The sequence below is a fragment of the Cetorhinus maximus genome, chromosome 5 (genome assembly GCF_964194155.1).
Source record: "Cetorhinus maximus chromosome 5, sCetMax3.hap1.1, whole genome shotgun sequence".
NCBI lineage: Eukaryota > Metazoa > Chordata > Chondrichthyes > Lamniformes > Cetorhinidae > Cetorhinus > Cetorhinus maximus.
The window spans coordinates 143,026,605-143,051,268 of record NC_135883.1 but is presented as its reverse complement, the minus strand read 5'-3'; the positions used below and the strand labels follow the sequence as shown (position 1 = coordinate 143,051,268).

General features: G+C 43.0%; 1 protein-coding gene across 2 annotated transcripts in view; it reads left to right on the top strand.

Annotated features, from left to right (window-relative positions):
* The window catches only part of cdk19 (cyclin dependent kinase 19), a 282,538-nt gene that overhangs the window by 79,896 nt on the left and 177,978 nt on the right, over positions 1-24,664 (top strand). The window contains exon 4 of one of the 2 annotated variants that reach the window (XM_078542610.1): positions 4,154-4,294. The exons of the other annotated variant lie outside the window; for it this stretch is intronic. Within the exon in view, the coding sequence (XP_078398736.1) occupies positions 4,154-4,294 (141 nt within the window). The remainder of the gene's footprint in view (positions 1-4,153; positions 4,295-24,664) is intronic. 2 annotated transcript variants of the gene reach the window in all.

The following is a 24,664-nucleotide window of genomic DNA, read 5'->3' as shown; positions in this document are numbered from 1 at the left end:
TGAAACAGGCACGAGGGGCTAAATGACCTTCTCCTGTTCCTATGAAAGACACTGACGAGTGAACAAGAGTGAAGCATGAACAAAGAGACCTTGATGTTCCCTGAAAGTACAAATAGATAAAAAGGTCAAACAAATTTGGGACTTTATAAATAGAGGCATAAAGTATAAGTATTAAGAAATAATGATAAATGTATACAGAACATTGGTTGAACCAGGGGCCTCTGCAGTTATGGTGCCTACTTGTAGAAATAAAGTTAAAACTAGATTCATCAGATGGGAAACTATATTTATGAGGAAAGATTTGAGATCCTGGAGCAGGGAAGGCTAGGATGAAATTTAATTGAGGTTATTAAAATTATGAATGATTTTGATATGGTGAATAGGGAAAGACTTTCTGTTAGGTGATGGCTGAGTAATGAGGAGTCATAAACCCAAAATTATTACTTAGGAAATGAGAAGGAAGGTTAGAAGTTTCTTTCTCTGAAATTGCTGAAGCATAGAATGCTTTACCACAGAGAGTGATTTTGGCAGAGGCTATTGCTTCTTTTAAGGAAACGTTAGATAAACATTTGAAGCAGTGAAAGATTCAAAATATGGTGAATGTGGTAGGATTAGTTATGGTTCTAGCAGAGAGTTGGCACAAACAATGGGGAAAATCACCACCTCCTGTTCTGTAAACTTCTATGAGTCTATGCCAGTGAGCAATAGCATGTGGGCCATCATCATCAAGTGTACTCTGCTCAAAGAAGATCCATGGTTCATTGCTGATGCTTCATCCTGAGCTATTTTCTTGGCAGTTTTTTTTTGTCAGTGATGGGCTACGTGTTGAGTGGAAAGCAACCTAAAATGGAGCCTGAAGTACAGCAGACCTGACCACATTGTCATGGAACAGAAACTGCTGCTTTTAGAATCTATATTGACTGTATTGGAAGAAGCAAAAATGGAAGTATGAGAGAAAGCTGCCATGGAGATGGACCATGGATGATAGACAGTGGAGGAGAAAGTGCTAGTAAACTATGTCAAGTGTCTTGGAGAAAAAGGCAGGTTAGCAATAGTTTGTGATGATGGAGGGATTGAGACTGGAATCATTGAGTATGGGCTAATAATGGTGTTGGAGAAAGGTAGCAGTGGCAAATGGAATTTTGGACCATTCACATGAAGAAAAGAAGGACTATATTAATGGAAAATTTGCTGAACTGTTGGTGAGAATTTATTACTTCTGAATTGGGAAATGAGGACAAGAACAAATGGCAATAAGTTGAATTCATACAGCACCTCTATAGTTGAAAAAAGACTTACCAAGGCACTTTACAGAAGTTTAAGGAAAAAATAGATGCTGGGATATTAAGACCAAAAACCTGATCAAAGAGTTGGGCTTTAAGGAAGATCTTAAAGGAGTAGAGGGAAGATGGCAAGCTGAAGGGGTTAATGGAGAAATGGCCTGTGGCCTAGATGGCTAAAACCTTGCTTGCCAATGGTGGGGAGAAGGAATAGCAAAAGAACAAGAGGCCCCAGTTAGAAGAAACTGAAGAGTTCAGGAGGTGGGTGTTGTAAGGCTAGATGAGGTTACATCCAGAGAAGTGAAGAGTTATAAACACAAGGATGACCATTTTAAAAATGACTCCTGGTACCCTAGTGTCTCAATGTTAATGGTGTCAGGGGTGATGGATGAATGGGGAATAGGACATGCATGTGGGCTAGGATAGGACAGTATTGGATTGGATGAAGTTTACGGAGGGTGAGAGATAGGTGATCATCCAGGAGATAATTGGAATAACTGAGGTGACAAAGGCACAGATGAGGTTTTTGGCATAAGTGAGCTGAGACAGGACTGGAGGCAGATGACCTTTTAGAGTTGGAAGTCAGTCTTTCAGATGGAAGGGTATGGGGTTCGAAACTAAGCTCACAATCAAGTAGGATGCTGAGGTTGTGACCAATCTGCTTCAAGCTGAGACAATGGTTGGGGATGGAATTATGACAAAGGTCTGGAGTCTATGATTGGGGACGACCTCCTATTTAACTGGAGAAGTTGCAGCTCATTCAAGGTTGGCTTCTGAAAAAGCAGTCTGGCAGCATAGTGGCAGTGGAGGGAATCAAGAAAATTGAAAGGTTTGGTGTGGGTGTTATCAGTGTAAATTTGGGAACTGATCCCAAGACTTTAGTTGATGTTGCTCATACATGATCTCTATATCACCTAGAGTTTAGAAACCATTCGATGAGGACACGGAGGGGAATCAGGGCTGGATTCTTGGGCTACTGGAGGTGAGAAAAGAGCCATTTCTGGAGATGCTGCATCTACATTAGGGTAGGCTAGAGTGGAACCATGCAAATGTAGTCCCATTGAGCTGAACAACAAAAAAGAATTGTTGGCAGAGGATTGTGTAGCTGACTATGTCAGAAGCTGCAGAGGTGACTGTCACAGTGGATGTGATTTCTGAGTTTGACTGGGGCTGTTTTAGTACTGTAATCAAAGAATCTAAAATCAGTGGAGAAAATGGTTGAGAATTTCGAATCATCATTAGGAGTTTCCTGGAAAGGGAGTTCACTTTTGAGGAACCACATCTTCATTTGTCCAGCAGGAAACTGCAGATATTTTGATTTGGGAATTTTTGTTTTTAAGGCTCCAGTTCTGTACTGTATATCAACATGATGGGGCAGATATAATACCCAAAGCAGAGTTTGAATTTAAATCATTTAAAGTGATTATGACAGTTACAGGGATAAGTCCTATTTCAAGTTATCAAACTTCTATGTTTATCCCTCTGGTTAAATTCTATTGAGAACAGGGGCAGAATCTTCGAAGTGTAAAATGATGCAGAGCAATGTCGGGCATGCGTCCCGACATCACCATGTGTCATTTAGATTTTCAGTTTGGCTGCACGCCCGCCGAACTGTCAAAGGCATGTTAAGGCCTGTCAAAAAGCAATTAAGGCAATCAGCTGAGCTGCCCGTCCAACCTTAAGGTTGGCGGGCAGGCGAAGAGCCCTGGCGGCCTTCGCATTTTTCATGGAACCTCATCCACGGGTGGATGAGGTTTCATGAATGATTTAAAATTTTCAGAAAAATTTTTATTAAAATTAAAGCACATGTCCCAGCTCATGTGAGTTTCACATGAGACACCTCTGTGCCTCAAGGAGATTTCTGCGCTCTTTTGTGCGCATGTGCGAAAGAGCGCGCACCTGATTCAGGCAACCCCCCCCCACCACCTGCACAGGGAGCGCACATTGCTTCTGGGCGCGCGTATGCCTTAATTGGCCCACCCACGTAAAATGGCGATGCCCAGCTGATCGGGGACGCCGATCGGCTGCGTGCCTGCCCGCGCCCGCCCCTGCACAAGCCCCCTGATGGGGAGAAAATTCTCCCCCAGGACTCTGAGATTTCTTTTTAAAAATGGAGCCTGTAGTTATATTTTTGTCAAAGTTTTCTTTTGTTCTTTTAGCTTAAGAACCTTGATGTGATCAGGAGTACAGTAGTATTTCTGGTATAATTCAGCACTAAAAAGGTAGATAGCTACCCCTCAGATCTTTTATGTCCCATCTACTCCAGGGATATAGTTACATTTTAATTACTTTTAGATCTTTGGGTCTGCTCATAGGAAATGCCTAATGTGGTTAGAGTGTGGGGCACGAGCCTGAATTATAACAGTGGAATATAGGATTAGAAATCTTAAATCAAGTGCCATGCTCCAGATTTGGGATAGATATGCTGAGATCCTTTTCTTGTAATGAATAACAATAAGGGATGAATTCATTTACCTGTGCTATGAAGTTGCATAAAATTATAGGTTTGCGAAATGAAGTGGAATCATATGCAGTGACTCCTCTGGGTAAATGGGACACATTTTCAATAACTGGAATGCAGGCTGAGTAAGGCAAAATAACTGATACTACAAATGTCTGTTTCCAGTTGTGTTATATTACTGTGCAGTGAAGATCCTGTTCACTGTTTCTGTAGTGGACCTGGAACTTTTCCTTGAGGCCTTTTGTTGACCTGTTAGGAGCAACACAAGTAGTTATTGTAAAATAAAATGTCAGGATCAGTAAATTTATTTGTAGTGATGTCACTGTTAAACAGTGCAAGAAGGGTTGCTTGTAAAATAAAATGCATTTGTGGACTTTAACCATTTTTCTAATTTGTTTTGCTTTTTATACAGCATATTATCAAGTTCCATCGTGCCTCAAAAGCAAATAAAAAGCCAGTACAGCTACCAAGGGGAATGGTCAAATCATTGCTTTATCAAATACTAGATGGAATTCATTACCTCCATGCAAACTGGGTTCTTCACAGAGACTTGGTAAATATAATACTCTCAGAAGGTTAATGAAGAAACTAAACCTGATTTGTTGCACGCTTACTTAGAAAATGTTACTGGACTCCAAAGGCCAATTTTGTGCTGGTTGGTTGCGTGTCCATCGCCAAGATGTATATCCACACTATTATCTGTTAACTGGGAAAGTCAGTAAGTCCCATGTGACCACATCAGACTGTCCATGCTTTGCAAACCAGAAAAACTGAACAATGCTCAGGGCACACCTTATTTGAATATGATGCCTGAGTTGTACTCTGGGGAAAATCAGTAGTGTACTGATCTTTGAAAATTGTGTGTCATTTTATCTAGGTCTGCACAGGCCTGAAATGTTCAGTCAGACAGGGTGCTTTGTTACCATGTTGATAAAACTAAAGCTTTCAAAAAAAAAAGTCAACTTGTTATTGTGAAAAGATGACCTTAGATTTGCCTGTTGCAAAACAGAGGTGCTAGGTGGCTGACAAAAGTATACATTGTCGTTACCAATTAGCACTGAGCACTCTGCCTGGCAACCTTAAAGGTAATTAAGCAAGGGCTATAGTCATAACACGGTGTAACTTTCAGCATATGGCCTTGAAATTGGCCTCCTATTCAGTTTGGCCTCCTAAGCTTTAGATTTGCCTTTTTCACATGTATATAGAAATACCTCATTTTAAGTAGTAGATATGTTCTTGGAAACTACTACTTAAAGTGAAACTAGTTATATCGAAACAGATTTTCCCATTTAAATGCATATAATATCAGGAGATTTGTTCCAAAACCCAAGATTTTTGGCCCAGGTATGTGAAATATTCCATATTTATAAGCCAAAAATAGACAAAATACAAAGCACACAATGTGCAATTCACAAAAACAATTAATGCTCACCATTAGTGAGTTGGGAAGGAGTTACTGGGAGATCGAAAACAGAAGGTTCTCTCCTGTCTCAACTTTTGTTTTGAAGAATGTGGGGATGGATTCTTGAATTTGAGGGACACTTGGGGCCACTGGATGGTGGAGCGGGTGATTGGGGAGTGGGGAATGGAGAAGAAGGTTGTAGGGGATTTGGGAGATTCGCTGTTGCTGCTCCTTTTCCTGCCACAGCCGAACCGCATGACACATTCAAACCCCAGTAAGGCTGCCTCACTCACTCCCGGGTGGCTCAGAGACTCTGCTCTTCATCTCCAGCCTTCTTATCTCTGGGCTCAAATAGAACATATTTAAACTCTCCTCTCCCAGAGAACATACCGCTTCTCCTCAGCTTCGAGCTTAAACCACGCACCCAACCGGGCCAGGCCACACCAACTACCCCAGGAAATGGGGGGAATGGAGGAAGGGTCAGAAAGAAGATACAGTAAGTTGACCACCTGTGCAATACAGTGATAGCTTCAAAATGTTCACCACTGTTTACTATTTTTGGAACTAGTTGGTGTCTACTTACTCAGCATAAAATCATTTCTATCCCTCAATTGATAATTGTGCTCCTCCCTATATTGGGAATTGTTTATTCCTTTTTTCTCACAAACCACCTGAAATTTATTTTCCCTTTGATTATTTTATAAAATGGTTGGCCTTTCTAGATTTTATGCTTTTATTTCAGATTTCAAGCTTTTGCAGTTTTGATTTTTTCATTTTTCCTATTTTTTATTTCCTTCCTTCATCTTGGTCCATTAGTCAGGTTATTCTGGTTGGCTAATTGGACTGATTGACAGGATGGAAATTTTGGCAAAGTAAGTTATAACAGGCAAACAGTACGCAAAATGATTAAACTGATAGTAATTTTATCTACGTTGTAACAAAATTACATTATTTGGGATTACTTAAAGTGGGATATTGTTGTTTGTACAATATATGGATATAATAACAATAAGATTGGCATGGAATCTGGATTAAGGAAACAGGATGCCAGTTTGTGATGGTCAGTATAGGTCACGGTGACTACATGTTAATAACCTTAAAAAGAAAGATCCATAATAACTGGTATATGTGTATGTACGCACGTGCAGATCCATATTAGGTTTATTCAGCCTTAAGTATAAAGTACAACATTTTGTCTTTTTGCATCTCAAGGAAAAGACAGTAGCAGCCTTTTTTAGGTGCTTAGGATTTAGTACATCTGTTTACTCTTGGTAATTCCAAAATGACCCAGGTCTAAGAATTAGATTTGATATGGGTCAGGGCCTATTTGGAGTCTGGACTTTGCATAATTTAATTTACAAAATGGGTGCTGGGATCTCCCGCATTTACATTTAAATCCAAATGTCTTCTTTGCAGAAATCATGATGAACTACAGATTCTGAAGAAAGTTTTTTTTTTACAAATGTTGCAAAATCCACCTTGTGCTTGGCCGGGTGGTTAACAGTGAGGTTGAGTGTCTTGGGCTACAGGAAGATATAGACAGGATGGTCAAATGGGCAGATAAGTGGCAGATGGAATTTAACCCTGAAAAGGTGATACACTTTGGAAGGAGTAATTTGACAAGGAAGTATTCAATGAACGGCATGACACTAGGAAGTTCTGAAGAACAAAGGGACCTTGGCGTGTGTGTCCATAGATCTCTGAAGATGGAGAGGCATGTTAGTGGGGTGGTGAAAAAGGCATATGGGACACTTTCCTTTATCAATCGAGGCATAGATTACAAAAGTAGGGAGGTCATGTTGCAGTTGTATAGAACCTTGGTGAGGCCAAAGCTGGAGTACTGTGTGCAGTTCTGGTCACCACATTATAGGAAGGATGTGATTGCACTGGAGGGGGTGCAGAGGAGATTCACCAGGATGTTGCCTGGGATGAAACATTTAAGTTCTGAAGAGAGGTTGGATAGACTTGGGTTGTTTTAGTTGGAGCAGAGAAGACTGAGGGGGCAACCTGATCGAGGTATACAAGATTATGAGGGGCATGGACAGGGTGGATAGGGAGCAGTTGTTCTCCTTTGTTGAAGGGTCAATCATGAGGGGACACAAATTCAAGGTGAGGGGCAGGAGGTTTAGGGGGGATGTGAGGAAGAACTTTTTTACCCAGAGGGTGGTGACGGTCTGGAATGCGCTGCCTGGGAGGGTGGTGGAGGCAGGTTGCCTCACATCCTTTAAAAAGTACCTGGATGAGCACTTGGCACGTCATAACATTCAAGGCAGACTCGATGGGCTGAAGGGCCTCTTCTGCACTGAGTGATTCTGTATGCTGGTTCTTGGCTCTGGGATCTGGTAGAATTCAATAAGTTTGTCTTCTTGATATTGGCACAAATAGTAGTAAATCTTTTCGATACTTTATTATTATCCATACTTAACAATCACAAATACAATTTTGGTAGCATTGCTGCAGATACAATTAAATTTTTTTTCTAGTAATTGATTAATGGTCTCATGTACAGCAAGTTTAAGAGTTGTTTTTTTAACACCAGAACTAACCTGAAAGTTTTTTCTTTGTGTGTTTAATGAAATCCAACTACAAAATTAGACAGTATTTCTTCTATTTAATTACATTAGGCAATTTGTTGCTTTGGTAAGCTTGTTAACTCTTAAAATATTGAAACAGCTTTTGCTTTGTTCAGTACAGTACCATAACCCACAGCACCTAATTGGAAGGTTAGAGGCAAAGCCACTAGATTTCATATCAAAAGAATGTCAAAGGAGCAATCTCAACCAAAACGAAAATGTAGATACTGTGGCAAGCCTGTTCCATGGTTTGTGGATATGTCAGTCTCAACTTAACTCATATTTTTAAACTACTACATATAAAAACCGTTCAATCTGTGGCTTTTGTTCAGAAAAATATGATTTAAACTGACTGGAAGCAATTTGGCTTGCATCACTGGAGTCCTTCATATTGTTTTATTTAGAGTTTACTTGGATAGATATTTGAATATCTATCTATTTAATTTGACTTTTCACCTAACCAAATCAGATTAGCCAAATGAGCTGTATGTTACATAGCAATTAAGTTAAATAGATTAGCAATAACACTGTTTAAAACATGCCTCTTTGATTGAGCTTTTGGTCATCTGCTATAATATCTTTGTGGCTCAGTGTGAAATATTGTTTTATAATGCTCCTGTGAAGCACATTGTGATGTTAAAGGTGCTTATACAGTCATAAAACTGATGTCCATGGACCCTTGGGTGTCCAAAGAGACTTTCTGGGCCTGCAAAATAACCTTTTTATTGGACAAGAGAAAGAGGAAAATACAGGGGAGATAAGAAAAGGAAGATAAAAGGCAAGCTGCCGCTTTTTATAGATTAATGATAGTTAGCATTTGACAAACTTATCAGAGCTCTTTGAGGATGTAACAAGCAGGGTGGATAAAGAGGAACCAGTAGATATAGTGTATTTGGATTTTTGAAAGGCATTTGAAAAGATGCCACATAAAAGGCTACTATACAAGATAAGAACTCATGGTGTTCGGGGTAGTATATTTGTAGGGATAGAGGATTGGTTCACTAACACAAAGCAAAGAGTCGGGATAAACGGGTAATTTTCAGGTTGGCAAACTGTAACTAGTGGAGTGCCATGGGGATCAGTGCTTGGGCCTGAACTATTTGCAATCTATATTAATGACTTGGATGAAGGGACATAGTGTATTATAACCAATTTACTGACAATACAAAAACAAGTTGTGAGGAGGATGCAGAGTCTGCAAAGGGGATATAGATAGGTTAAGTGAGTGGGCAAAAATTTTCTAAATAGGGTATAATGTGGGAAAATATGAGCTTATCCACCTTGGTGAGAAGAATAAAAAAGCAGAATATTGGTAAATAAAGAGGCACTGCAAAATGCTGTCATACAGATGGATCCAGTTGTCCTCATACATGAATCACAAATGGTTAGCATGCAGGTACAGCAAGTAATTAGGAAGATAAATAAAATGTTGGGCTTTATTGCAAAGGGACTAGAGTATAAAAGTAGGGAAGCCTTGTTAGAACTATACAGCAAGATGGCGGCGGATCCATAAGCAGCTCCTGCTGTGCCTCTGAAGGAGGAAATGTGAGATGGGAGGGAGAGAAAGGGGAGGAAGAGAGAGAGAGACACACTGAGGAAGGAGAGGGGGATTGGCGGGGAAGAAGGAGGCCTCTCGCGGCAAAAGAGAGCAAGTGAGAGAGAGCTTACTTTTATATTTGCACTTTATTTTATTTCTGTATATGATTTTGCAACTCTTTTTTAAAAAAAAACCTTTGGCCCGTAACTTCTGTGCTCCCTAGCGTCAGATTTGGAGGGGGTACCCCAATGATGCTCTGGAGAATCACTCTGGCAAGTTCCCAGGTAAGTGTTTGCGCGGCAATTGCCCAGAAGTGCACACTTCCTCTGGACAATTGCGCTGTGCTGGGAATCATCCGAAATGCGATTTAAATCTCAAACTTCGGATGGTTCTGCTGCGGTTATACCAATAGTTACCCAGAAAATGTTAGCAGCATTAAAACCTCTTCTAACTTCCGAGTAACTATTGTAAAGACCCAGACCGACCCCACGGGACTCCCCTGACCCCACCCCGACCTTGGACCCACCCCGACCTTGGACCTCCCCCAGCAACCGCGGACCCCCCCCAATGACCTCAGAGTCCCCCAACTCCCGGACCAACACCCCCAAACCCGGACCATCCCCCCCCAATCCGCCGATCACCCCCCCATCATCCAGACCACAACCCCTACCCCCAACCCCGGGACCACAATCCCTCCCCTCCAACCTCCGGACCACACCCCTAACACCTGGACCATCCCCCGCCCAAACCCCCGGACTCCCAACCCTCAAATCCTATCTTAGACACTTACCTTCCCCTGACCTGTCAACTTCCCTGGGCCTTTAACCTTACCTGCTTTACGGCAGCTAGTGCCTTAAAAAAGGGGGCACGACCTCCTTGAATACCCTGGATCTACACTTCCCTGGGGCCTGCAAGGAATCTTTCGATGCAGGCTCCAAGCAGCTCTGGTGAATGGAAGTGTCAACGTAATTTTCAAGACCAGGTGATACTTCAATTGGGTTCATATTCTGTTCCTTTATAATGGGGTAGCTGGAAAGTCAACATCCGGCCAGATCATGTGGCTGTTTGCTTTAAAGTCCAAAATGAGCCCACTGCTGTTCACAAGCACTCATTACCCTGAATTCGTAGGAAGACTGTGAAGTTTACATCCTGCATTGCCTTGGCATTTGGGAGAGACAAGGCCCAGTCAGTTTTGACACAGCAGTCAATGACAACTTCACAGATCCTGCTGAGCACTCAGGAAATGTGCCAGAGCATTGCTTTCACAGCATTACAGTCCTCGATATTGTTCATCTCACAAAGGCCAATCCTGTCTATGAACCCTAAGTCAATGAGTGTACAGTCATGAAATGAATTACATATTGTCACGACTCACTGGGGATAGTGCGCTGCAATATCAAACCCCCCCTGCTCCCCGAGCCACGACAAATGTGAAAAAGTTTGATCAACCCACCTAATTGTTTAATTTAGGTTACCAGAATATGAGTACCAGGTTTGTAAACTGTATAAATAAGTAAATAACTGTGTATTGAACAAATTGTCTTTAACCAGTGGCAAAAGAAAGAAAAATGACCTCTATAACTTAAGCTCTACCTCTTCTTAAATTCCTATAAACACACATACAAGATACATAAGACACACAAAAAACATGGATTTTAAGGGTGGAATAAAACAGTTCAATAGCACCAATTCCAGAGCACAGGATTCGATGGGTTGATTTTGATCAATGTCTTCCAAATTCCTTTCAGTTCTTTGTTGATGACACGAGCTGGTCTTCCAGCACTTTCAGTCTTTAAGGTTGAGCACTTGCCTTTAAATGTCTCCAATGGTGGTTTTCCCCTTTGCCTCTTGACAGAGGTTTTCAGAGAGAGAGCAGTTTATAGAGATATGAGGAGAAAAAGCCAGCTAGCTATTATTATAGAATTACTGGAATCTTACACACACAGGAGAGAAAGGTTTTAGGACTTTTTCCTTTCAGGCTAGGAGCTATTCTGCTGCACTGTTCTCACACAAACCCTGGTCACCTGGTTAGGAGCCAGTTAAAACTCTCCTCGGCACCATCCTGTCTTTCCTGGCGCACTCTGTTCCAGCACAGCACTGTTGTATATATCACTCACACTGTCCCAGTGGATATGTCCTTCAAACTGCAGCCATTGTAATTTTAATCCACAGTCCAACAGAAGTAAAAAGATATGTTCTAATGTTGTTTGTGACAAATACTTTTCACATCCGCAAATTACAAACTTCAGAGCAGCAGCATCAGGATAATCAATAACCTTGACGAACCATTCTCCTGAGGTCAAATAATGTCTGCCTGAGATGCAAGGTTTACTTGTGTATTGTCCAGTCATCATTTTCATATAGGACGTGCCTTTGTTCATGTCGTAAATGTGGAACTAAAGGCAATTGATTGAGATGAGATTGAGTGAGACCTAATGGAACTGAGGGACAAGATGGGAGATAATTGTGGGTTGGGGGGGGTTTCATTTTGTACCCTTGAATGAACGTGGGACCTTGCATCACATCGATTAGCTGTTCAATACCTGAGACTTAGAGAGGGATAAATGTGAAAAATACTTGCATTAGTGCAGATTATGTACAGTGAATGAACACCTGTGCCAAAACTGTGCACTCAAAACTTCTTAACTTTTCTAACTCTACTGTTATGTCTAGATGCAGCCCCGACATCCGCAGCAGAGGTGGAAACAGCCTGCTGACTACAATGCCCTGTTGTCTGAGATGACTTTGACGGGCTTCCTCTGGAGGCGCAAGGCCTAGATGGCCCCAGCCTGCTGAGGGTCTCCTGTTCCGGGGCAGGTGCACTCTTCTTGGCCTGACCTGCTTGAGCTGATGGGGTCACAGGAAGAGGGGATTTAGAGTGGCAGGACACCCTTGGAGTGTCCTGGCTGGATGTCCCCAGGGTGTCTGGCTGGCACTCCTCCTCCCTTTATGTGCCCGAGGGAAACTACCTGACTTCTTGAGGAGAAGGGGCACCTGGAGGGAGGTCAAGGTGCCCCATCTCCCTCTTGCCTAGCTACTGCTGGAACGTACCCATAACTAAAGCAATGGTGTGCAGGTCTGAGCGCAAATCCGGCAGAAACACTTCCTCAAAAGGCAGTGGAAGCAGAGTCTTTGAATATTTTTAAGGCAGAGCTAGATAGATTCTTGATAAACCAGGGGATGAAAGGCTATTGGGGTAGGCGGGAATGTGGAGTGGAGGTTACAATCAGATCAGCCATGATTTTATTGAATGGTGCAGCAAGCTCGAGGGGCCAAATGGCCGACTCCTGCTCCTATTTCGTATGTTTGTTTGTACGTATGTTCCTGCAAAGCAATGAATACGTATTTCAACAAGCCAAAAAAAATTCTCTGGAATTCAACAAAAAGTGATTTGGAGATTTATTTTAGCAGACCTCAAAGGGTTATATAGCTACAGTAATCACAGGTGTAGCTGGCTCAATTTTCTGCCCTCCATAAATCAGTGATAAGGACTGTGATGCAATGCCAGGCTAGTTCAGCTGATAGGAACATTCACTGGAGTTTGTAGGTTTGACCCTAATAACGTGATCAATAGGTATGGCAGCACTGGAATAATGACCTGGAGACATTTGTTCAAATCCTACCACGGCAGCTGGGGAATTTAAATTCAGTTAATTGAGTAAATGAAAATAAATAAATCTAGAATAAAAAGCTTTTGTCAGTAGTGGAGACCATAGGATACCGGCTTGTCATCAAAACCATCTGGTTTACGATATGAGTTTTGTTTTAGCAACCTTCAGGGACAGGCTGAATTTCTTTAATGCAGTAGTGAAGAGATCGAGAATGGCTTGCAAATCTGGTGCAAGGGTGGGCAACAACACTGTCATCCGCAAACTGTAGATCATGTATATCAATTGGCCATCAGTTTAGTTTTGACATGGAGATGACGGAGGTTTTCCATCCATAGAATTTTCCATCTAGACAGTATTTAATACTGACACTAGAAGCCAGTTGATCTTTGATGAAGTGAATAGCCACTGTCAGGTAGCTTGTAAATAGTAAGGGAGCTATCATACAGCCTTACTTGACTGCAGTCTGGATTTTGAAGGCATCTGCTTCAGACCTCTCACTCAAGACAAGACATCATGCACCAATTGTAGGATTGTGATGAACTTTCTCAGACATCCAAACCCTTGGAGCACAAAACACAGAGCCTGGTGATTTATATTCACTTTATGGGATGTGGGCTTCACTGGCTAGGCCAGCATTTATTGCCCATCCCTAGTTGCCCTTGAGAAGGTAGTGGTGAGCTGCCTTCTTGAACTGCTGCAGTCCATGTGGTGTAGGTACGCCCATAGTGATGTTAAGGAGGGAGTTCCAGGATTTTAGCCCAGCGACAATGAAGGAATGGCAATATACCTCCACGTCAGGATGATGAATCACTCGGAGGGGAACTTCCAAGTGCTGGTGTTCCCGCGTATCTGCTGACCGTGTCCTTCTAGATGGTAGTGGTCTTGGGTTTGGAAGGTGCTGCCTAAGGAGCCTTGTTGAGTTTCTGCAGTGTATCTTGTTGATGGTACACACTGCTGCTACTGTTTGTCGTTGGTGGAGGGAGTGAATGTTTGTAGAAGGGATGCCAATCAAGTGGGCTGCTTTGTCCTGGATGGTGTCAAGCTTCTTCAGTGTTGTTGGAGCTGCACTCATCCAGGCGAGTGGAGAATATTCCATCACAATCCTGACTTGTGCCTTATGGACAGGCTTTGGGGAGTCAGAAGGTGAGTTAATCGCCCAGGATTCTTGGCCTCTGACCTGCTCTTGTAGCCACAGTATTTATATGGCTAATCCAGTTCAATTTCTGGTCAATGGTAACTCCCAGGTTGTTGATAGTGGGGGATTCAGTGGTGGTAATGCCACTGAATGTCAAGGGGCGATGGTTGGATTCTCTCTTCTTAGAGATGGTCATTGCCTGGTACTTGTGTGGTGCGAATGTTACTTGCCACATGTCAGCCCAAACCCGGATATTGTCCAGATCTTGCTGCATTTGGACATGGACTGCTTTAGTATCTGAGGAGTTGTGAATGGCGCTGAACATAGTGCAATCATCAGTGAACATCCCCACTTCTGGCCTTATGATGGAAGGAAGGCCATTAATGAAGCAATTGAAGATGGTTAGGCCTAGAACACTACTCTAAGGAACTCCTGCAGTGATGTTCTGGAACTGAGATGATTGACCTCCAACAACCACAACCATCTTCCTTTGTGCTAGGTATGACTCCAACCAGCAGAGATTTTTCCCCATGATTCCCATTGACTCCAGTTTTGCCAGGGGCTCCTTGATGCCACACTGTGAACTGTGGCCTTGATGCCAAGGGCAGTCACTCTCACCTCACCTCTGGAGTTCAGCTCTTTTGTCCATGTTTGAACCAAGGCTGTAATGATGTCAGGAGCTGAGTGGCCCTGGCAGAACCCAAACTGAGCGTCAGTGAGCAGGTTATTGTTAAGCAAGTGCCGCTTGATAGCACTGTTGATGATCACTTCCATTTCTTTACTGATGCTGGAGAGTAGGCTGGTGGGGCAGTAATTGGCTGGGTTGGATTTGTCCTGCTTTTTGTGCACAGGACATACCTGAGCAATTTTCCACATAGCCGGGTAGATGCCAGTATTGTAGCTGTACTCGAACAGCTTGGCTAGGGGTGTGGCAAGTTCTGGAGCACAAATCTTCAGTACTATTGCTGAAGTATTGTTCGTTCCCATAACCTTTGCAGTATCCAGTGCCTTCAGCCGTTTCTTGATATCACATGGAGTGAATCGAATTGGCTGAAGACTGGCATATTGTGATGCTGGGGACCTCCAGAGGAGGCTGAGATGGATCGTCCACTCGGCATTTCTGGCTGAAGATTGTAGCAAATGCTTCAGCCTTACCTTTTGCACTGATGAGCTGGGCTCCCCCATCATTGAGGATGCGGATATTTGTGGATCCTGCTCCTACAGTGAGTTGTTTAATTGTGCACCATCATTCACGACTGGATGTGGCAGATCTGCAGAGCTTAGATCTGATCCGCTGATTATGGGATCGCTTAGCCCTGTCTATCACTTGCTGCTTATGCAGTTTGGCATGCAAGTAGTCCTGTGTTATAGCTTCAACAGGTTGACACCTCATTTTTAGGTATGCCTGGTGCTGCTCCTGGTATGCCCTCCTGCACTCTTCATTGAACCAGGGTTGATGGCAGTGGTAGAGTGGGGGATGTGCCAGGCCATGAGGTTACAGATTGTGTTTGATTACAATTCTGCTGCTGCTGATGGTCCACAGCGCCTCATGGATGTCCAGTCTTGAGTTGTTAGATCTGTTCAAAATCTATCCCATTTAGCACACTGGTAGTGCCATACAACACATCCTCAATGTGAAGGTGGGATTTTGTCTCCACAATTACTGTGCAGTGGTCAGTCCTACCGATATTGTCATGGACAGATGTGTCCTCGGCAGGCAGGTTGGTGAGGATGAGGTCAAGTATGTTTTTCCCTCTTGTTGGTTCCTTCACCACATGCTGCAGACCCAGTCTAGCAGTTATGCCATTTAGGACTCAGCCAGCTCGGCCAGTAGTGGTGCTACCGAGCCACTCTTGGTGATGGACATTGAAGCCCCCCGCCCAGAGTACATTCTGTGCCTTTGCCACCGTCAGTGTTTCCTCCAAATGATGTTCAACATCAAGGAGCACTAATTCATCAGTTGAGGGAGGGTGGTATGTGGTAATCAGCAGGAGGTTTCCTTGTCCATGTTTGACCTGATGCCATGCGACTTCTCTGGATTACTAGTCCAGTGACAATACCACTATGTCATCGCCTCCTCATGAATTTATGTGTCCCCGATTGTGAGATTTTACAAAGGTCCCTAGTGAAACCTTGGAAAGATCCACCAGCAAAAAAGTTCAGTGCGGTTCTAACCTTCAAAGCAACTGGCTTGGGATGCCCTCCAAGTCTGTGCGGCATGAGTCCTCATGGAGAATGTGCCAAATATATGCTCCAACATCCCTAAACAAGCGCAGACAAGATGTCTTTCACTCTCACTTCCATGATGTGAACTGTGTCTTCTGTAGACCCTTGGTCGTGCCAAACATCTTTGTGGATTTAGCCTCTCCTCGTCAGCATCTAGGTCTTTCTGGCTCTTGTTCCTCAGGACGATGGTCTTTCTTGAGTTGTGCCAATTGGTGACAGACCTTTCTTCTCTTTGTCATCAAGAATGCTGCGAAGCTTGCAGCCTGCACTCTCCACTCCTCCTTGTATCAGTGAACAGACAGAGTTGAACAAGCCATGGTAGTTCTATGGTATGGTGTCCCTCCAAATACAAGGCAGGGTTGCAATATCTAGCCTTTGACTTTCCCTAAGTCTGCATATCGCATACCGAGGTCACCCCTTGCAGGCAGGTATCATCCTGGAGAACGACAGGTGGCTGAGCTTTTCCTGCATTAGCAATGAGGGTCTTCATTAGGGTCAAAATACCCATGTCCTAGGATCAACAATCAGCCTTGTGTTAGTTGTCCTCCAGTGCCTTTGACAATAACTATTGACACTCAATCCTTGCGTTTATGTCCTGACTGCAAACATGGTGCCTTGATTGTCATGGCCAGTGCACTGGGAACATGGAGGCTTGTAGGGCCCATGTTGCCTCTGTGCAGCAGATGTGGCCATCGATTGTTGGACCCTGCATCTATTCTGACATGTCTCTGTAAGTTTCAGATGCCAATTAAGATCATATGCACTGCAGCACCTAAACTTAATGGATTGTCACCTGAATGCGCACCATTAGTAAAGGAGCCAAGCTCATTCATTGTGCATTGTACTCCAAGCCCAGCACTCAGTTGAGCCAGGCTGTCCATGGCTGGAGCAGGACAGTTATAGGGTACCCCTTCAATCGGCAAAAATTTGCTGTGCTGAACTTCTCCCACATGCCCTGAGACCCCTCCCTGATGGATTTTCTTCTAGCTTGACTTTCAGTCTACCTCATTGTAAGGTGAGATCAAAAATGGTGCTGCTGACCTTCGTCTGGGAGACCAGCTTCCAACCTCTCCTATTACCCACCAAGTTCCTCCCATCCTCCTGCATTCTCACTGCCTCCTAATTCTCCTTCCTCCTATCACTATCCAGCCATACCCTGTCACCCATGACCCCATCATTATCCATGTGAAAATTCCTGCGCTCCTCCTCAACCCTTTAATGTTGATGTACCCATGCCCTTTGTCAACCCCTTTTCGAGGCCACATGCACCTTGACTTTTTAGGACCCCCCACACCATGAAACTATCCAATACCACCCTATGACTTTTCAGCCACCGACTTGCAGGATGCAGATATGCAGATGCCTCCCCTGAACGTTACTGTGCCGTCTGTCTCACAATACTATGATTCAAACCCCAAGGACCATATTCTTAGGTGACTGACAATGCCCTGCACACCATACTATTCATGACCATCACTGCCCACAGAGGGCTTCCCTGCCCAAGACTGGGACTAAGACATGCATGTCTTGCAGAGCCCTCTAACATGACCTGCACAGCCTCAGGACAGTCTGTTCAATATGCCCCTGACAGCGTGACCTCAGTCCCAGGATAGTCTCTCATTCTTCCTTGGAACGTCTTATAACTCTTTCCCCAGGACAATCTTTCACTACTCCCCTTTGTTCCTTGACCACCACTAGTCCTGCCTTGGTCACCCCTCTCTGCTCACATGTTCCACAATGCCCCTCCACTCCTAGTCCTGCCTCGGTCTCCCTCCTCCCCTCCTGTATTCCACAGCCACACCCCATCAGTCCTGCCTCCATCTTCCCCCCTCTTCCTGTTGGTATTGCTCCCCATGCCCAACCTTGGCGCAGCTTGTGATGCGGGCACCCGAAATCTCGTAGCAGTGCTCTTAAAGGTCAGCAAAAGCAGCATCTACTGACCTTGAAGTTGTTGATGAAATGAAGCTCGCCACTTATATACAGCGAGAAACAGATCATTCTAATTATCTGCTGGCAGGGTATTTAATTTAGAGCAGGAATGTAATTCTGACAAGTTAACCTTTCAATGAACATTCTTGAGATGCAAATGGATGCAAACGTGATTCCTGACATAGATCAGTGGGACACACAACCTGCCTTTAATCCTCCATCAAAGTTGGGAGAACAAAATTCCAAGCTAATTTCCTGTTGGCAGGAAACTGACTTTTTCCATTACGCCAAATTTAGTGTCCCTGCCCGCCATGATTCCCTCCGCTGGCGAGAGTGGAAAATTCCACCCAGTGTTCTGAATTTTGCAAACATGGGTTGTTGAGTACTGTTAGCACTCTTCATATTGTGAATAGCTGAAGGGACATGCTGTTTGATATGATCTCCCAAGTCATTGGGATATATGGCCAACGTACCTGGTATTGCACCGGCACTTGAGATTCACATACCATGTTACTCATTTGTGTGGTAGGCTGAACACCTTTTTGGCTTGACAGCACATCCTGTTAGTGGAAAATGCCACTCATGTTGCTACTGCAGTAGTATTCACCTGATGCTCAAGGTTTTGAGACACCTTAATCATCCAGGGTAATTTGAGGTAGACTGGGCGCTTTTCAGGTCCGAAAATGGTGACCTTAGGCCTCTTCATGAGTGTGTGCGATACACAGCAAGCATTGATCTGATCGGGGTAGCCATCATCTCACAGGATAGCTTTCATGCGCCCTTTTTGGCATCAAACTTGCATGGTGAGCAAATGGCTCAGGCTCTATTTACAAGATTACTGATAAGGCCAATGTGGAGCTGTAGGAATCCCAATGCATTTTTGACCAGTGAATGTAGGCTTGCATTAGACAGTAGTGGAGAAACCATTAGCAGATTTCTCAACTAGCATGTTCAGGAAGGGGAGTTCATTAGACTGCTCCATTTCAAAGGTGGATTTGAGCGTGGGATGAAATGTATTATGGTGTGTAAGAAAATTCTTACAGGCATTTGCAGATTCAAATATAGCAAACATATCATCTACATATCGGAAATACGCAAGAGGGTTAGGGGTCATTCCATCGAAAATATGTTTCTCGAGGAAACCAATTAAAATGTTAGTGCGAGCTGGGGTGAGAGGGGATCCCATGGCAACATCACCTATTTGGGCACACATGGTGTCATTAAAGCTGAATTCAAATGCTCGAGTTGCTATGATCTGATCGGGATAAGTTCAATTAATACAGATTCAGAAAATGGTGGGATGTCTAGTTTGCCATGATGTAGTGATTCAGTGCAAATTTATATGGTTTCGTTGAGTGGCACGTTAGTTAACAGACTAGCAATGTCAAACGAGCACATAAGGCAATGCTATTGATATTGTCATGTCAATAAGACATGAAAATAAATCAAAACTTTATTCTTTTTTGATATTTTACAATGGACTTCTGGACCACAAAATTGCTGCTACAGGTCATATGACTCACAAGATTGGCCATTTGTTCTGGAAGGTTCCAACAGAGACTACAAGAACAAAAGAGTTCTACTCCCATCTTTGTGGAATCTCACACCCCACTGTAAGACCACATTATAATCATGAAACTAGATGACTAACTGACTCCCCCAGCTGCAACGTAACAAAGACAGAGACACACCTGAAGAAGTGTTAACAGCCACCATTTAACTCCTAAGAAAAACAATTGATTTTTGCTAGGACACAGAAAATGCTTGTGAGGCTGCAATTAACTCATTAATGGCCATGTCACATGACCCCATGCTTCTGACCTTTTGGATCATTTTAATATTACATTTTTAGCCTCGCAGCTCAGTCTGCTGTTTTAACATCAACCGGAAAGAACTCCACCAGACCTCCCGACGAACCAAGCAGCTGGCCGCCATCTCTCAGCTCCTCAAAGCCTGTTTGATTTAAGTCTCTGATCGTCGCGTGCCAAGCAGTCTAGCACAGGAAGGCCATTAGGAGCTTCGTGTTGCTGTCTCCAATCAGGAATTCACCTAGACTAAACCCCACCACGAAGGAAACAACGTTTGGACTTTGATTTCTTGGACTCTGTGAATCACGTGAACTAATATTCATTTCTGTGGTTCTTTTACTATTGTTGCCCATAGTTGTAAATGTTCTGCTTTTCTATCCCCTTAGTGCATATGTTGCGTGTGTGAGGTTGCGAACACTTTCTCCCCCCCACCCCTCCCCGAGTATGGATGTGAATAAACTAACTTTCTGAGTTAATCATAATGCAAGTTTGGCGTGAGTTATTATTAAATTGGATCACATAAACTGAAGGTTTGGGGAAACATGCCACAGCTTACTTTAAAAGCAATAAAACAAACACCTCTGCTTATGGACAGATGTGGAGAGGATAAAGAAGTTCAGTTTCTCTCCTGTCTGTAACAATATGCAAATTTGTTAACACTTCTCGGCCTTCTCTTCTCTATGGTGAACAACCCCAGATTCTTCAATCTATCGCATAACTGAACTCCCTCGACCCTGGAACCATTCTTGGAAACCTTTTCTGCACCCTGCTGAAGCCTTCACACCCTTCCCAAATCGTGGTGCAGAATTGGCCACAATGGGCAGGATTTTTCAGATGGTGGATTTAATTAGCTGGAGGCAGGACTTCCACTCCTCACTTGGGACCAAATCCTGTCTGAGAGAGCAACCTGCAAAATCTGATTGGCTGAAAGCTCTGTATTTCCAGCAGCATCACCTGGAGTAGTGGCCACTGTTGTGGAACCAACACGACATAAAAATGTTTTAGATTTGAGTATCGTGTAATGACACAGTGGTTAATTAGTAATCCCATAGTAAAAGATCTGCTGAGAACTAATGATCTTGACACAATTGAAATCCATGTTAAATTTGAAAGCAACAAATTTAAATTGACACAAAGTCAATAACATAGGTAGAAACAAAGAAAACAGGTGCAGGAGTAGGTCATTTGGCCCTTCGAGCTTGCTTCCCCCATTCAATATGATCATGGCTGATCCCCTATCTCAACGCTGTACTCCTGCTCTCTCCCCACACCTCTTGATGCCTTTAGAGTCCAGAAATCTATCTATTCCCTTCTTAAATATAGTCAGTGGCTTGGCCTCCACAGCCTTCTGTGGCAGAGAATTCCACAGGTTCACCAGCCTCTGAGTGAAGAAATTTCTCCTCATCTCAGTCTTAAATGGCCTACCCCATATCCTGAGACTGTGACTCCTTGTTCTAGCACCCCCCAAGCCGGAGGAAACATCATTCCTTCATCCAGTCTGTCCTGCCCTGTCAGAATTTTATACGTTTCAATGAGATCCCCTCTCATTCTTCTAAACTCCAGTGAATACAAGCCAAGTCAACCCAATCTCTCCTCAAATGACAATCCTGCCATCCCAGGAATCAGTCTGGTGAACCTTCGCTGTGCTCCCTCTGTGGCAAGTATATCCTTTCTTAGGTAAGGAGACCAAAACTGCACAGAATACTCCAGGTGTGGTCTCACCAAGCCCCTGTATAACTGCAATAAGACATCCTTGCTCCTGCATCCAAATCTTCTTGCAATGAAGGCCAACGTACCATTTGCCTTCATGTTTGCTGCACTAGAATGCTTGATTTCGGTGATTGGTGTACAAAGACACCCAGGTCCATTTGTACATCAACATTTCCCAATCTTATCACTAATTAAATACTACTCTGCCATTCTGTTTTTCCAACCAAAGTGGATAATTTCACGCTTATCCACGTTATACTACATCTGCCATGTATTTGCCCACTCACTCAACTTGTCTAAATCACCTTGAAGCCTCTTAACATCCTCCTCAATACTCACATTCCCACTTAGTTTTGTGTCGTCAGCAAACTTGGAAATATTACATTTGGTTCCCTCATCCAAATCATTGATATGCACTGTGAATAGCTGGAGCTCAAGCACTGATCCCTGCGGTACCCCACTAGTCACCGCCTGCCACTCCGAAAAAGACCCATTTATTCCTACTCTGTTTCCTGTCTGTTAACCAATTCTCAGTCCATGTCAATATATTACCCCCAATCCCATGTGCTTTAATTTTGCACACTAACCTTTTACTGGGACTTTATCAAAGGCTTTCTGAAAATCCAAATACACAACATCCACTGGTTCTCCCTTATCTATTCTGCTTGTTACATCCTCAAAAAACTGCAGTAGGTTTGTCAAACATGATTTCCCTTTCATAAATCCATTTTGACTTTGTCTAATCGTGTTGATATTTTCTAAGTATCCTGTTATTACATCTTTTATAATAGGCTGTAGCATTTTCCCTACCTCATGTTAAGCTAGCTGGTCTGTATTTCCCTGTTTTCTCCCTCCCTCCTTTTTTAAATAGTGGGATCTCTCCAATCTGCCAGGACTGTTCCAGAATCTACGGAATTTTGGAAGGTGATAACCAACACATCCGCTATTTCTATGGCCTCTTCCTTTAGAGCCCAGGGATGTAGATTATCAGGCCCTGGGGATTTATCAGCTTTCAGTCCCATTAATTTCTCCAGCACTATTCTTGTAGTAATACTAATTTCCCTCAATTCCTCCTTCTCACTAGACCCTTGATTCCCTCGCATTTTTGGGAAGTTATTTGTGTTTTCCTCTGTTAAGACAGAACTAAAGTAGTTGCTTAATTGCCCTGCCATTTCCTTGTTCTCTGTTATAAATTCTTCTGTTTGAGACTGTAAAGCCATTTGTCTTCACTAATATTTTTCTTTTTACATACTTAAAGAAGCTTTTACAGTCTGCTCGCAAGTTTACTCTCATACTGTATTTTTCCCCTCTTAATCAATCTCTTGGTCTTCCTTTGCTGAATTCTGCTGCTCCACATCCTCAGGCTTGCTACCTTTTCTAGCAACTTTATATGACTCCTGTTTGGATGTAATACTATTCTTGAATTCTTTAGTTAGCCATGTTGGATTGCTTTTCCTGTTGTGTTTTTGCCCCAGAATGGAATGTATAACTGTTACAATGCATGCATTAATTTCTTAAATATTAGCCATTATCTGCCATCATGCCTTTTAATGAAGTTCCCCAATCTACCATAGCCAACTACTCTTCATACCTTTGTAGTTTCCTCTGTTTAGATTTAGGACCCTAGTTTCCGATTGCACTACTTCACTTTCCATCCTAATGGAGTATTCTATAATGTTATGGTCACTGTTTCCTAACGGACCCCACAAAACAAGATTACCAATTACCCCTTCTCTTTGTACAATACCACATGTAGGATAACTTGTTCTCTAGTTGGTTCCTCGACATACTGGTCTAAAAAACCATCTCATACACACTCCAGGAATTCATTGCCACAATATTATTGCTAATTTGGTTTGTCCAGTCTATATGTAGGTTAAAGTCACTCATAATTACTGTAGCACCCTTGTAGCATGCCTCTCTAATTTGCTGTTTAATGCTGTCCCCTACCTTACCACTACCGTTTGGAGGCCTGTAGACAACTCCTGCTAATGTTTTCCGCCCCTTGTTCCTTCTTAGCTCCACTCAGACTGATCTTACATCTAGATTTTCTGAACCAATATCCTTTCTCAGTGTTGCACTGATTTCATCCTTAACTAACAACGCCACCCCATTTCCTATTCCTTTTTGCCTGAAGTATGAGGGGAAAACTGGCTAAGATTGATTGGGTAAATAGACTAAAAGATATGGCCATCAATAAACAGTGGAAACATTTAAAGAAACAATTCAAAATATTCAACCAAAATACATTCCATTGAGAAACAAAATCTCAGCAAGAAAGACCCATCCGAGGATTACTCAGGAAGTTAAGCATAGCATTGGATTAAATGAAGAGGCTAGTAAGGTTGCAAAAATAGTAGCGAGTCTGAGGCTTTGGAGTGTTTTACAAACCAGCAAAGGGCCAGCAAAAAGTTGATAAAAAGGGAAATAAAAATAGGATACCAAAGCAAACTAGCCAGGAATATAAAAATGGATTGTTAGGCTAACTGGTCGAGAGTTTCCAGCTTTCTGTCTCCCTCCTTTTTTGAATAAAGGAGCTATATTTGCGCGCGCGCGCACACACACACACATCCTCTCTCTCTCACACACACGCACACTCTGTCTCTCTCACATACACACACACACACACACATTCTCTCTCTGTCTCTATCTCTCACCCACACACTCTCCTGCTCTCTCTCACACAGACTCTCTCACACACACTTTCTCTCTCTCACACACAAGCACACATTCTCTCTCTTTGTCTCTATCTCTCATGCGCATACACACACGCGCACTCACTCACACACACATACACACTCTCTCACTCTCACACACACACTCTCACACACATTCTCTCTCTGTGTCTCTCTGCAGCAGCAAGGTTCTTCACACCCCACCTGGGTCTTACAACTAATCGTTTACCCCCTGTCATGAAGCTATTAATATTATTGGAAATTATTTTTCTTTTAAAAATAGAGGATTAGTCTGTGGGTGTGTCTTAATTGGATTA